Source organism: Populus trichocarpa, chromosome 17, assembly GCF_000002775.5.
Source record: "Populus trichocarpa isolate Nisqually-1 chromosome 17, P.trichocarpa_v4.1, whole genome shotgun sequence".
In the NCBI taxonomy this organism is placed as follows: domain Eukaryota; kingdom Viridiplantae; phylum Streptophyta; class Magnoliopsida; order Malpighiales; family Salicaceae; genus Populus; species Populus trichocarpa.
In genome coordinates this window covers 1,391,896-1,406,581 of record NC_037301.2, presented here as the reverse complement: position 1 = coordinate 1,406,581, position 14,686 = coordinate 1,391,896, and the positions used below count along the sequence as shown (strand labels likewise).

The window sequence follows — 14,686 nt, the reverse complement described above, 5'->3', positions numbered from 1 at the left end:
ATCCAATCTTGAAACTCACGTACCAATAAAAATGAGACAATTTATCATGTTCTTAGTAGTTTCTTGTCGGAATTTTTTTTGTACTTTGTCTCTGTTGGCTTTTGGATGTAATCAAAATGTCATTGATGATCACTTCTATGATGGGATGGGAAGTCAAATTTAAGAAATAATAATAGTACAGAATTAGAGGAGATGACTCGTGACCATCTATAAAGGCAAATAGTTACCTGCATAAAACCATGTACCAGAAAAGGATAGATAAATTCATAGCTTCATTTATTGCTAAAAATGGCCCCTCCCCTTCTTGAAAAATTGATGGAATGCGCCAAGGCAATTGAAGATGGTGATCTGAAACATGCAGATTCACTCTTCAAGGAAATCGGACTCGAAAGTTCCACTGAAGCCAATTTAGCCACAAGAAAAGTTGTCAAATACTTCGCTGAAGCTCTTGTTCGGCGACTGTATAAACTGTATCCTCGAAATCCTATGCCGTTAGTACGTTTCAGAGAAGATATGGACATCCTCGGTTGCAAATTCGAACCTTTCCTCTCGTTTGCTAGCTACACCATCATGCCTCCCTTCTATGATGCACTGCGTGGAAAAAAACAAGTTCACATTATTGACTTTTCCGTTGCGGTGGATATCTGGCAGCATGCTACTCTGATGAAAGTGCTTGCAAGCGAACTTGGTAGCCGATTGTCATACCGGATAACTTTCGTCGGGCCAAAATTATCAAAACATCTTGGGTACCTCAAGTTAATTAGTTTGATCCTCACTAAAACGGCTGAAAACCATCAAATTGATTTCGAGTATGGAGAATATCTTGCTAATAGTGTGGATGAGATAGTTGGAGCTACTCTACAACTCGGCAGAAGAAACAAGGAAGAGGCGGTGGTAGTGGAATGGGAATTTGAACTACACAAATTGCTTGCAGTACCCAGTGATAAATTCAATCTGGTGATGTCAAGATTGAAGGACCTCAAACCAGAGGTCATGGTAATTGTCGAGCAGGAAGCGGATCATAACAGTCCAGATTTGATGGACCGCCTCGGCAAATCATTCAAGTATTACTCTGTTATGTTTGACTCCCTCGAGGAGGATAAATTTGAAAAGCTTGAAGATTATAGAGTTCTATGGGAGAGGAATTTTAGGCGCCAGATTAGCAAAGTGGTGGCTGAAGAGGGCATCGGCTATGTTGAGCGACATGAGACATGGGCTCAGTGGCGAGCCAGACTGTTTCGAGCTGGTTTTCATCCTGCTCGCATAATGTTCCGTGAAACTATGCTTTTTAATAACAAGACTAATCAATACAGAATAGAAGAAAAGAATCGGCGTCCCCTGCTCTGCCGGCTCGATTACCCTTTCGCTATCTCTTCGGCTTGGAAACCTGACCTAACTCACGATGGTGAGCACACTGCTTCCTACAATTACATCTATCAGAGTCTCTACTGATTTAGAAACTTTGTTTTTCAATGTACTAAATATAGCTTGGTTTCATTTAGTAATTATTGAAATGCATGTTTTTCGGCTGCGGTAATAATAATATTGACCATGCAGAGTCAATAAGCATGGAGATAGGTGACCTAGGATCTATGCTGGGCAGTTTTAACATGGCACAAGATGCAAGTCGGGAGTCCGGGAAAGCAAGCAAGTCTGTATCCCATGAAGACGACGCAGATGATGCTACTATCATGATGAGAGGAAGTATTTGGTCGACAGAGGTCTCGTTTTCTCTATTTCTGTCATAATGGGAAAAAAAAAAACCCTTTATTTTATTTTGTATTGGTCAAATTTGTCCCCTTCGTCAAATTGATAGTTTCCATTAGATTGCTTCATTAAGGGAGCCAAAATGGCTTTAAATCATATTTGCAATCTAATGAAAAGATTATAAAGAAATTATCAATTGGATGAAGTTAGAATAAAATATGTTAGAGCATAATATAAATTATATCTTGTTGTCTCATTTAACAGCTTAAAAATTTTAGATGAGATGGTTCTTTGACATGGTATCGGATCAATCTTGATGACCAAACAGTTACGAGTTCAAATCTCAATATCTCAATTCTATTTGATAAAAATAAAGCATAATATAGTATAGGTCTATGCAAATTTCAATCCTCAAGAACTTTCACTTGAGCGGATTATAAATCATATCTTGAGTTCAAGCCCCAATGCCTTTTACTCAAGAAGTGTGTGTTAAAAAATAATATAAATTATATCTTAAGTTCAAACTTTAAGGACTTTCATTTGAGGAGAATCATATCTTGAGTCCTCAACTAATAAGTTTAAACTTTCTTTTTTTTTGGTGAGATTGGTTATTTGACAAAATATGATGGCAATTCGGTAAAATAAAGACCCTCACTTAATTTATTGTATTCTAGTGTTAGTAAATAATATATAAGTATTCATTAGAGTTCATCCTACTTAAATTTTTGGGCGATGAACATGATATCTAATGATAAAAAGTGTTAGTGAATGATACAAAATCATTAATTGAATTTTTGATATTTATGTACATTATTTTTTAGCCAATTTTTAGATTTAGATTTTGATAATTTCCATTTAGGTAGAAGAAGCCGTTTGCACCGCATAAACAAAATAAAATTTCATAGGTGTTATTATAAAAGGGCTTTACTCTGGTCTTTTATTGTACCTCAATTAAAAGTTCATATTATTCTTGTTGCAGTGCTTCTCAATTAACCAGATCGCTGCTTCAGCTGAGTTATTTGACATATTAGAATATGTATGTCATGTACATGATCTGCCGATGGCTCTAACATGGATTTCAGACAGGAGAGAGGATGGTACAAATTCAAGAGAGAAATTTAGGCTGCACATCGTGGATACTGCTTGCTTTGTTAATGATGTAGGAATGAAAGGTTTCGTTGAGGCATGTGTTGAAGGACCTCCTCTTGAGGAAGGGCAAGGGATAGCTGGAAAAGCACTTCAATCAAAGATGCAATTTGTCCCTGAAGTTGCAGACCTTGATGCAATCGATTATCCATTTCTTCATGTTGCATGGGAGTTTGGCCTTCATGCTGTTCTTGCAATTAAGCTTGCAAGCACCTACATGAGTAGTGTTGATTATATATTAGAACTTGTTTTCCCTCTGGAAACTAGAGAACTTTCAGAACAGTTGGTATTGATGAAGGAAATCATATCAACCTTGACCAAAAATTGTGGGAATGCATGGAGACTTTGGGGTAATAGAGCTGGGATTGAGAAGGCAGGGAAGTCTGGTGAAACAGCAGCTATTGTTTCTGGCAGCTCTCCACAGGGGTTTTCAGATACTGGCGGTCTGAATACAGAAGATATAACCATTACATTGGATAGCTGTTTGAGTGATGGGCATGGTGAGCAGGTACCTTTTTTTAACTCTATCTCGGTCTCTATAATAACTTGGTGAATTGTTCTATTGATCATATTCTACGCGTATATTATGCCAGATTTGCTTGCAAATGCAGTAAAATTATCTAACATTACTTGGCTATCTCTTATAAGGAAGTCGAAGGACAAACTAGAGGTATTGGGGAACAAGCTCGCACTACTGGCATCACATTGCCCAAAAGTCCCCATATACCTCGTCCAATAAAACCTCCAAGTTCCTATAAATTGAGATCCAAGGTGTGGATAGACTTCTATAAGTTGAGAGATGAGAATGGTGCAGAATGGGCCATCTGTAAACATTGTAAGAAGAGGTATCGAGGTGAAAGCACAAGGGGAACTGCAAATCTACTTAAACACTTGAGAAATTGTCAGAAAAAGAGAGAAGCAGAACAGCGAACACCTAAAGATCAGCCTGTTCCATTTATGGTGATCGAAGCGGACAGCCTAGAGCATTTTGAGTTAATCGACAACATATTTTCACCTTCATTGGACGAGACTATAGATCGCTTAATGTCTAGTTCAAGAAAGCAACAGGGAAATTCAGAACATCAAATGCCTAGACACCAGGCAGGTCCATTTAAGGTGATCAAATCTACGAGTCCAGAGGATTTAAAGTTAATCAACTACATTTTTTACTCATCTTTGGATGAGAGGTTAGATTTCCTCCCCTCTTCCAAGTTACTATATGTATTTTTTAAAATAAAAAAAAAATTAACTTCTTGTATTGTGAACCTTGTCTTTTGTCAGTGAGATTGTTGTTCATTGCAACCATAATTATTTGACTCGGAGTCAATTGCGCACACTAAGACCACAGACATGCCTTGATGATAACGTAATTTCTGTCATGTCTGATGCCCTAACCTTAGCTGAGAGGAGGAAGAAGAAAGGTTATATAAATTGGTACCTTCCAATTTTTTTTTCGGTAATCTTTCCTATATCTTAATTCCATGTAGTATAATTGGTTCGATTCAATTTACCATGTAGTCCTACTTGCAAGACATAATTTCCTTAGAAATACATACGCATTCGTAAAACAGGAGTGCGCATATGATACATCCGAGTGTATCTCTTTTGCAAAGAAACACATGTTCAGGGAGAATTATATGTCTGCTCTGTTCAGCTGTGAGAAGGTAAGGTTTGAATTTCGTCAAGTCCAATTCATGCATTTCCATGCTTAGTTGACCCATTTGAAAGGTGACAACCAGTTAACTACATATGGTTGCAGATGTATGTTCCTGTCTTTGACAAGGAAAGAAGACACTTCTATCTATTTGTTCTGCATATGAAGAAGCAAGTTGTTGAGATTTGGGACTCATTAGCTAAATCTAGTGGCAGTTCCGTCGACAAGAGATTGCCTAACATGGTAAGTGCTAGCACCCTTCGAGCTACCTTGTCTTGTCTGCAAATTTAACTGTATCTTTCCTTCTATTTATGCTTACTTCTACTCGTCAGGAAACCATTTCATCCATAAGCTTGAGCATTTAGATGAAACTTAGTGATTGGTTTTATATTAAATTTGGAATTTGCATAAACTTGTCACTGCTTTTTCTTAAATATATTAATCTTAAGAATAGTAAAATTCAAACTTCTGACAACTTGGTTTTAAGGTGAAATCCAATGATTAGTTTTATATTATTCTTTAACACCAATCATGTTATGATATTTAAAAAAATAGTTGGCTATCCTGGATATCCTATTCGAAGATGATATACAACAGAACTACCCTGATGGCTGGTCTTTTGCAAGTTTTTCAGTGGACAGATCACCGAATGTCCCACAACAAACCAACGGGTAAGAGCATATTTCTGGTTGACAAACATTAAGTAAATTTAAAACACATGGTAAATGTGATTTCTCTCTATGCAGATATGACTGTGGGGTTTATGTTATCAAGTTTATGCTAGCACCAGAAGAAGCGACTCAACCTGATTTTGTTGTAAGATTCTCACTCTAATGAGCTCTTCACTGTCACGACTCTGTCACATTCTTTCTAATCTTTTGACTCTGACATGCAGTTCGACAGCGATACGGAGAGATTGGATGTGGTGTTGAGATTGCTCGATGGTAATGTCAACTCATGCAGAAATGAATTGGCTGCTAAGGCTGAGGCATATTTTCTAAGAAGTTCAGGAACCAATGACTCCTTAAGAATATATGTCCAGAATAAGGATGAGGAGACAGCAAACAAATATAGCATGCTGAAAGCAATCAATGCTAACGTAAACCCAGCATTAAATCAAATGTGAATTTCAATTGTTGTAAACAACATAGTGTGTTTGGTCTCTGGGGATTAAAATTGATTACAGAGAACAGTCCATACTTGCCTTGCCTCTCCTGATTAATGTCTTGCAATAATTCTTTCTAGGAACATGTAAGCATATTTTCTGCTATAGGAACACGGGCTCGTTGCTGGTTTTCAAGAAATGTTTGCATTAGAACTGTTGGGTCAAATGTTTTCCCTTTCAGCCTCGCCAATATAATTAAGGGTTTGGCCAATCACATAACCATATATTAAACAGCAAAGATATCAATATTGCCTGCAAGTATAACAGCTTGATCTTAATGTTAAACAGTTTTTCAATAATATTCAAGTGTTCTAATTCAAATCTTGAAAATAACACTCCATTAAAATAATAAAAAGGAGGCATCAAAGGAAGAGCGTTGTCTGTTTACTTTTTCCTCTTGAGGCATGTGCATTACGCCACTTCCTGGAAAGCAATGGCTGGATAGGATGCGAAGACTATCTTGAGAAATAATAATATTATTTAGAGGATTTGGAAAGCAGAATGCGAAGACAGCTAAGTCGGTAGAGAAAAAAAAAAGTTTCTTAATAGGACAATAAAGGTTTCTTTGTAGAGAAATATTTCTTAAAAGTCAAATGTTTGAAGGGAGTTAAAAGTCAAATGTTTGAAGGGAGACAATATTTCGTAAAAAAAGGAATTTCCAAGCAAAGTGTGAATTGGGCGAAGAATTCATACGATGGGAGTGGGAGTACAATGCAATAAGAAAATTAAATCAAGAAACAACATTGCTATTAAAAAAATTATATAAATTATATCTTAAATTATAAATTATATATTAAATAGTTTTTCAATAATTAAATGCATTGTTGGGAAAGATGATTGGTTGGGTAGTGGCTTTGAAATACTCATAGGAATAAAACACATTGTTTTATTTCATAAACAAGAAGCTTACATGTATTATTAAGCTCTTAAACACATCATCTTTTTCTCTTTAGTGTTTCTCTCTTTTATTTTCCACACTTGTCTATTTATACACAAATTAAAAGTATGAAAATAGATTTCAAGTGTGAATAAAAATGATTGGCTATAGTGTAAAGACGGTTGGTAGCTACCAGTCCATGGTTAGTAGCTATAATCCTTTACCTTCTGGATTGAGTTTACTATAACAAATTCCCTTTTTATACTCAATCAAGGGATGTCATACCAAACATGAATTTCAATCTGATAAATGTCTCTCCCTTCAATGGCTTTGTAAAAATATCTGCAACTTAATCATTTGTTTTACAAGATATCAGTGCAACTTCTTTGCTATTCACATACTCTTAGATAAAGTGATGATGTGTATCAATGTGTTTACTTCTTTCATGATACACTAGGTTCTTTGCTAATGTAATCGCGGATCGATTATCAACATAAATCTCTATAGGACTTTCTTAAGGAAATCTCAAATGCTTCAGCATATTCCTTAACCATATTAAATGACATACAACTGAGTTGGTAGCAACATACTCGGCTTCGCAACTAGATAACATTATTATCAATTGATTCTTGGATGATCATGTGAAAGATATATCTCCTATAAAAAAAAAAGACAAATCTTGTTATGTTTTTTTCTTTTATCCAAGTCTTTACCCCAACCACTATCAGAGTAGCCAACAAGATTGAAGTTTTTACTTGAAGTATAGAACATACCTTTATTTATTGCTCATTTGATGTAGCGGAGAATTCTCTTAGTTGCATTCAAGTGAGACTGATCTGGTATCTCCATATATCTGCTGATAAGTCCTACTCCATAGAGCATAACTGGTCTAGTACGTGTCAAGTACCTCAAGCTTCCTATTAAAATTTTAAAGTAGGTTGGATCAATATTTTCTAATTTACTCTTGCTCAATTCCACTCCATTTTCAAATAGAGTTAATACCAGATTGCAACTTTTTATCTTAATTTTTTTAATAATATCTTTAGCATTACCGTTTTAGGATACAAAAATCATTTTTTCTTTCTGTGTCACTTCTAAGCCAAGAAAATGTATCATTAGACCAATTACTTTTTTGCTTTCTGATATATTAGTCAGCTTCCAGGTATCATTCTTCTCAATAGCATGTATTTCTTCATCCATTGCTTTTATTCATTTCTCTCCTATGATAGCTTCAGTGAAGCTAAGTGGGTCATTATTTATAAAGAAACAAATAGAGTTGTATCTTCCATGACTTGAGTGACATCATATAAATCTTCTAGATTTTTCATCCTTTTTTGTTCTTCTGATAAGGATGTTAATTGTGATCCTAGTGTGTTTCTCCAATTTAATATAAGGAATCACGAGGTTGGTGATCATAGGTTGGTCCTCCAATTTTGGTAAAATTATGTTTTGGTCCCTGTTTTGGAAAATTATCGTTTTAGTCCCTAAACTTAGGAGACTAAACCTAGTTTTATTTTATGCATTGGAATCCTTTTATTTGTGTTATTTTGGGTTGTTTTTTAGTATATTTAGTATATTATTGTAGGTTCCCCTAACGATTCTCAATAGGATTTTCGGGTCTTTTATCTGGCATTCCTTTAGTTCTATATTTTTCGGGTAAGTGGAATAATCTTTAATATGCATATATTATATAAAAAAAATACTTATGTTGATTATACGATGATTACAACTAGTTAATTTCTTGAATATTTATATATGTTACTTTATTTGCTAACTACTCATTAATTCTTGAATTTACACCCGCTTTCTGTCAAACTAAATTCTATTCGATATGATATATATTTCTTTGATAATTTTGTGAATATATGTTATGTCTTGATATAGGACTTGTCAGTAACTCCATGCTAATAAAGAGTAGTTAGCTTATGTGCACATAATATTCTGTATACCTAGCTGGTGAGAGAGGCATCAGCTTGTGACAACTGATCATCCCACAGTGGTCACCTTCGGGTGTCATCTAATCTCTGACATGTACTCTATAACTTTATGATAATATGTATATGTATATGTATATCAAGATAAATCAACTTGCAAACTATTAATATCTAAAATATATATTAAATGTTATTCCCTCACTAAGTTTGTTTAACTCACCCCTCATTCTTAATATTATTTCAGGTTCTTAGTTTCTGTTGGCAAGTGAATTTTGTTGAGTGTTCCTGCTTCTTCAGTTTGGTCAGTATGCCTTTCTTGTTTTGCGAGGCTTTCCTTTTAGTTTTGATTCGATCTCTTAGACGCTCCACTATTACCCTGTTTTAATTAAGTTTGGATTTTTTATAATATAATGAATATTATGAATTATTGTTTTTGTTTTAATTAATGATGAGAGGTTTTGAACTATCATTTGGTTTCATTAGTTTTGAATATTATAATATTTTTGAAAATTATAAAATGTTGTGATTTTTTTAAATAACATGTTCTTTTGATATGTTCGTTCTGAGGCTTAGCAAAAGTGAGGTATCCTTTCAACACCGCTCCTACGTTGCCGGTCATGGACTCGAGATTCAGATCGTGACATCTTTCTACTATAATCATCAATGAAAGTAAGGAAGGACCTATTATGTCCAGTTGCCATTGGCTTTATGGGACCACATATATTGGTGTGTATTAACTCCAATGGTTTCTTTGCTTTCCAGTTGACCTTTTTAGCAAAACTAGCTCCGTGATGCTTGTTGAGGACACAACTCTCACAGACTTCATCTAAGTTATCAATGTAGGGCATATATTTGACCATCTTCCTACTTGCTAGCATCTTCAGACTTTTAAAATTCAGATGTCCAAGCCTTAAGTGTTAGAGCCACTCTTTATTATTAGTGATGACACTCAAACACTTTGTTATATCATATTGAATGTTTAGGGGAAACATCATATTCTTGTACATCTTCACAAAAGCAATTAATCTCTCATTGTAGTCTTTGACTGTTAGATGACAATTCTTCATGAAAAAAGTATAACATTTCTCCAGAAGTTGACCTACACTCATCATGTTATGTGTTGCGATTTCGCGGTCGCACAAATTAATTATCCTAGCTTCAAACACAACACACAAGATAGTATAGAGCAAGCAAGGGGTCGATCCCACGAGGAAGATTCAAGTCAGATTTTTATGCTAGATGATATGCAATTTAGGGGGGGTTTGGACGTTATCTAGGCTAAAGCAAAAGAAAACAGAAAACAGAAAACTATCAAACTAAATTTAATAAAATCAGAAAATTATCAAGAGAACAAACCTTGGTCACAAGCTCACATCCACCTACAGAAATCAGAACTGATCATGGAAATGAAACATCAATTTATATTCTGAATATTTATCTCTTCTTAACATTGGTTAGTTAACGGATCTGCCGTATAACTAGCCCTAACCATCAAACAACCACAGTGTCCGCACTAGTAATTTAATTCAATGGCAGCCTTAAGAACTAGATAAGTTGATTAATCAAGAAAACATAACTGTCCGCAGTCTATGTTTGATTTGATTGAATGTTCTCCCTAAGATTAATAACGTAGATCCGCCACAATTATTAAACTCAGTTGCTTCACAAGTTCATATACCACAACTCCGGTTTTGATATCAAACTTAGCAATAAATTGTCTACAATAATAACTTAGAGTCCGCTCTAGCAATTAAAATAAACAATCATAGGAAAAATAAGCATAGGAGAACAAACATATTCATCATATAAACTGAAAAGAAAAGGTAAATAAATCTCACAGTTCTTGAAATCCGAAGGTTTCCGTGTCCTTGCAACCAAGAAAAAGTGTTTAGCCTTGCATGTTTGTTGAACAACTAATCAAAAAGAAGGAAGAATGCATAATTTAGGGTTTCTTAGAGGAAGGGGGCGTTTTTCTCTTCTTGGCTGGCTGCCCCCCTTCTCTTCTCTCATTCTTTTTATATCCTAGGAAACCCTAGGTCTCTATTTTACAAAATAGTCCTCCATTAAATAGATTGTTTACATTTAAGTACTTCAATAACTATTTTCCTAAAAAAGGAGAAATAGCCTTGCATGAAATCTTCAAGCTTTGACTTAGAGGAGCTAAATTGCTGAAATAAAAACTTGGATATCGGTTTAGATGCTTCGAAACGTAATTTGGACTCGTTTCTCCACGAAACCTGTTTGCTGGCAGAATTCAGTTGTCATCTTTGAAAAATCATATCTCCCTCATATGACATCGGTGTTGGCTGAAATTTGGAGCGTTTATAGACCTTTGAGACATGAATCTAAAAAAATTGAGTTTGCATCAATTGGACGTTTTTAGCTCCAGATATTCAAGTTGGAATGGCCGAAGGTCAACATTGGCAGATTGCGAGATTTGACTTTGAAGGCTGCGATTTCCATGCTCTTCCTTATTTTATTTTCTTGCCTTAGATGTCCAGAAAGGTATGGATGTTAGCTTTTTAATGCCACTGGAATCACTTTATTTCAACCTCTAGAGCTCATGCTCTGCACAAAACATCGACTGAAGGTCAAATCTGCCAATTATCTCCAATTTACTCCTTTTTGCATCTTTCATCCAAAAGTTTCTTCAAAACATAAAACAAAGAATATCAAGGCATTTTATATATAAAAATAGGCAAAACACTAGTTAAATGTGGGTGAAACTATCGAATAATATGGTTGCATCATTATGCTTTATGGCTAGAATATAGCAAACATCTACGATGTAGCTATGATTATTATTTTTCAGCCTGATTGAGATGTTGCCTTTACCTTTTATTGAAACTTTTAAGGTATCTCCAAAGGTGACTTGTCATTGTATGGTCTTATCTATATCACTAAATAGATCATGTGGTCCACACATATGATTGCTGGCTCTAGAATCCAAATACCAAACATTCTCCTTATTCTCGCATAGTCCTTGTTAGACAAATAATACAACTGATACTATTATGGTGGTATCTTCCTCTGCATAGTTCGCTTATTCATATACCTTTAAGGAAGCTTTCCTTTGAAATTCAGTGTTATAGTGCCCAAATTGAATACAATTGTAACATTGAATGCTTCTCTTATCATGGTTATTGTAATCGTCTCCTTTTCCTTTAGAAGTAAAAGTATGTTGTCCTCGACCTTGGTGATGTTTCTACCATCTCTTTCTTTGAATCTTTTATTCCAAAATCATCTTCTTTAAAATCATTGAAATCATTCTCATCTTTGTTGACCTCTTCCTCAAGTGGTATATCCACTTGTTGAAATCTCTCAATGCTCATATATGTCCTTTTTAAGGGACAATTTTGATTGCAAGGCATGCTCTATTGTCTTATCTCTGTTTTTTTCATAATCTTTTGTTCATGAGCTTGTAAAGAACCTATAAGCTCATCCACCGTCAACTTGTCCACTTCTTTGGACTCTTCAATAGCGACAAAAACAAAGTTAAAATTTGGATCTAGGAATCTTAAAATTTTCTCAGTAATTTGAGCATCTGTGAGAGCTTCTACATTTCTACTCATCTGATTGACTATCACCATAATTCTGTGTGATAATTAGAAATATATTATGAGGACTTTATTTCTAATTATTCAAATTCACCTCGCAAAGATTGGAGATGAATCTTCTTGATTATGTCAGCACCTTTGTATTTTTGTTGGAAAGCCTCTCATATTTCTTTAGATGTTTCTGCAAAAGCAACGATCTCAAATGTGGCCCCATCAAAACCTTGATAAATGATGGTTTTTGCTTTGTTGTCCTTCTTTGTATTGGCTTTGAGGACTTGTTTTTACGCCTCTTATAAAGTATCTTCTGATTCTTTGAAATCTGGGTTATCATAACCATATTCCACAATCTCTATACATTCTTATGAACCAAGAAATGCTTTCAATCTTATACATAAATTATCGTAATTATCTTTGGTCAAGTTTGGGATGAGTGTTTGTGCATTTTCTATAGTCACAATCTCTGTATTTTCTTGTAAACCAAGAAATCCCTTCAATCTAATACACTAATGATCATAATTGTCTTTGGTCAGCTTCAAGATGAGTGTTTGTGTATTTTCTATAGTCATTTTATTCTTTGAATTTTGAAAAAAAGACCTTGCAAATGAATCTGGAATTGTCAAAATAGTATGGAACGGTCTAACTTAGTTGATAATGGGTCAAAAATAGGCCGAACCGATTCTAAACATCGGTCAGTTCACTAGGGATGAACCGAGAATATTCTAAACATATTTTCTTTATAAAAATATGATTTCAAAATTTTTATATTTTTAAAAGATTTTATTATATACATGAAAACAAAAATATTTTTTTCTATATAATTTCTTACAATATTTCGAAGAAAACATGATATTTTAATATCGAATTTGTATATTTATATTATAAAAATATGAACCAATATTAATCAAAATTGATAGAAAATACATGAAAAAATGACAAATTTTTTGAAAGAATGTTTTGAATTTTTTTTTTGTTTTAATATATAATATATATTATTATAATTAAATATATATGTATTGGGGGCCTGGTCTGGCCCAGTTAACTGGGGTGACCCAGCTGAGGGGCCATTTTCAGCCCAATAAAATTTTTTTTGATGCCGAGCTCAGACCAGCCCAGCCATTCGGGAGGGGTCAGAATTGATCGGCCCAAGACAGGGGGTTAATTATTCCCCCCCGTCCCTCTTTCCTGTATGCAGAATGAATTCTGCATGCAGGCGCGGACTGAAGTAGGGGGAAAAGAGAAGGGAAGAAGAGAAAGTTGGGGGGGCAACCTGGTTGTAGCTAGCTTTCACCTCCACCGTGCAGAGACACACGGGTCTCTTTCTATTCTTTCCACTCCCTTGTCTCTTTTCTGTTTCTTCCCTCCTGGTTCTTCTTTTTTCTTTTCTTTTTCTTTGCTCTTCTCTTCCCCTCCTCTGTTCTCCCCTGTCTTTCTTCCAACTCTCAAAATGCCCCCCTCCTGTTTTTTCGTCTCTGCCTCTGTCTCATTTACCTCCCCAAAACCATTCCTCCTTTAAAACGTCCCCAGCGTCTGTTATTTTTAAGGGGAGGGGAGAGGTAGCCACACTATCCTCTCCAAACGCAGGGTAAGGTGTCATGGGGCGGACTCTGTTCTCTTTCTTTTTTTTTTAGTAGCGTATGAAACGGTGATGCTGTGGTCAAAACGAAACCGTTTGATTTAAAAGGAAATAGTGTCAAAATGTGTCAATTTCCAAATCAATCCTCAGTTTTTTACGCTTCCATTTGTCAGATTACTGTTGAACTTAATAAGAACTTTGAGCAAATTCCAATTTAATTTTTGTAGCGAATTATATCACTTAATTCGCCTCAGACTGTCTTCATGGCTCAAAGTTGGATACTCTGCTTCTACGTTACAAAGTCAAAGTCAATAATGCTAGCAACATCCAAGCCCCCATTTTTTTTCATCATCATCTTAGATAATTCTATGAAGTACTGCGTAGAATATTGTTGTTTGTTATGTCATATGTGCATTCGGGCAACCATAGAGGTCCTATTTATACTACGTTTGACATATAAATTCTGTTCAATTTAAATCAACTTTTCAATAAATAGTTAATGTTAATGAGCACAGTAGCGAGAACTAAGCAGTGTCATGTGTATTTGGGACTGTGAATACTGTACACTTTGGCTCTCTTCATACACTCAATTGACTTTGACACATAGTAAAAATGAATAAAAAAAATTACTCCGTGGATTTGTGATTAAACTACAATACTAAATATACCCACTGATCTGTGGATTTGTGATTGAACTTGGAAAAAAAAACAACAATACTAAAAAAAGCCATATGTGAATTTGTGATTAAGAAAATTCATTATTTTATTTTTTGACATATTAGGTTCCACTAGATGCACCACGTCAATGTGAGTGGTTGTCTTTTTTCTTATTTATGAGGATCCAATAGATGCATCAAGTCTAAGGGCATAGTTGGGCCACAATCACTGTCACTAGTCAATTCCTCCAACTTGTTGTGTAAACTACTCTGGTTTTTCTTCATATATATATAGACTTGGAAAGTCAGGTGTTCTGAACAATTGATTTGATCTTGTGGAATCAAAAAATTTCTTCCTCAACTTTTTTCATGGAATGAAGCGATTTGCCGATAGCTTCATCATCCACTTGCACTTCT

At 34.9% G+C, this 14,686-nt stretch overlaps 2 protein-coding genes across 2 annotated transcripts; both read left to right on the top strand.

The window, feature by feature from the left end:
• Positions 1-213: 213 nt before the first annotated feature.
• Positions 214-3,467, top strand: LOC18106831 (DELLA protein GAIP). Its single transcript, XM_052448696.1, has 4 exons — positions 214-1,405; positions 1,558-1,721; positions 2,687-3,361; positions 3,447-3,467. The coding sequence occupies exons 1-4, from the start codon at positions 289-291 to the stop codon at positions 3,465-3,467; spliced, it is 1,977 nt and encodes a 658-aa protein (XP_052304656.1). The 5' UTR covers positions 214-288.
• Positions 3,468-3,493: 26 nt separating this feature from the next.
• LOC112324752 (ubiquitin-like-specific protease ESD4) lies at positions 3,494-5,891 on the top strand. Its single transcript, XM_052448538.1, has 7 exons — positions 3,494-4,040; positions 4,135-4,309; positions 4,425-4,517; positions 4,613-4,750; positions 5,063-5,178; positions 5,254-5,323; positions 5,403-5,891. Exons 1-7 carry the CDS (start codon positions 3,811-3,813, stop codon positions 5,631-5,633), a joined length of 1,053 nt encoding a protein of 350 aa, XP_052304498.1. The 5' UTR covers positions 3,494-3,810; the 3' UTR covers positions 5,634-5,891.
• The last annotated feature ends 8,795 nt before the right edge of the window (positions 5,892-14,686 follow it).

What these genes read in the sequence shown, in the direction of transcription:
- LOC112324752 (XM_052448538.1), top strand. Translation starts at nt 3,811, where the DNA reads ATGGTGATCGAAGCGGACAGCCTAGAGCATTTTGAGTTAATCGACAAC. An exon ending in ACAAGAGATTGCCTAACATG is followed by an intron (nt 4,751 to 5,062) that starts GTAAGTGCTAGC and finishes TTAAAAAAATAG; the next exon opens with TTGGCTATCCTGGATATCCT. An exon ending in CGACTCAACCTGATTTTGTT is followed by an intron (nt 5,324 to 5,402) that starts GTAAGATTCTCA and finishes TCTGACATGCAG; the next exon opens with TTCGACAGCGATACGGAGAG.
- LOC18106831 (XM_052448696.1), top strand. Translation starts at nt 289, where the DNA reads ATGGCCCCTCCCCTTCTTGAAAAATTGATGGAATGCGCCAAGGCAATT. An exon ending in GAAGTATTTGGTCGACAGAG is followed by an intron (nt 1,722 to 2,686) that starts GTCTCGTTTTCT and finishes TTCTTGTTGCAG; the next exon opens with TGCTTCTCAATTAACCAGAT. An exon ending in GTGATGGGCATGGTGAGCAG is followed by an intron (nt 3,362 to 3,446) that starts GTACCTTTTTTT and finishes ATATTATGCCAG; the next exon opens with ATTTGCTTGCAAATGCAGTA.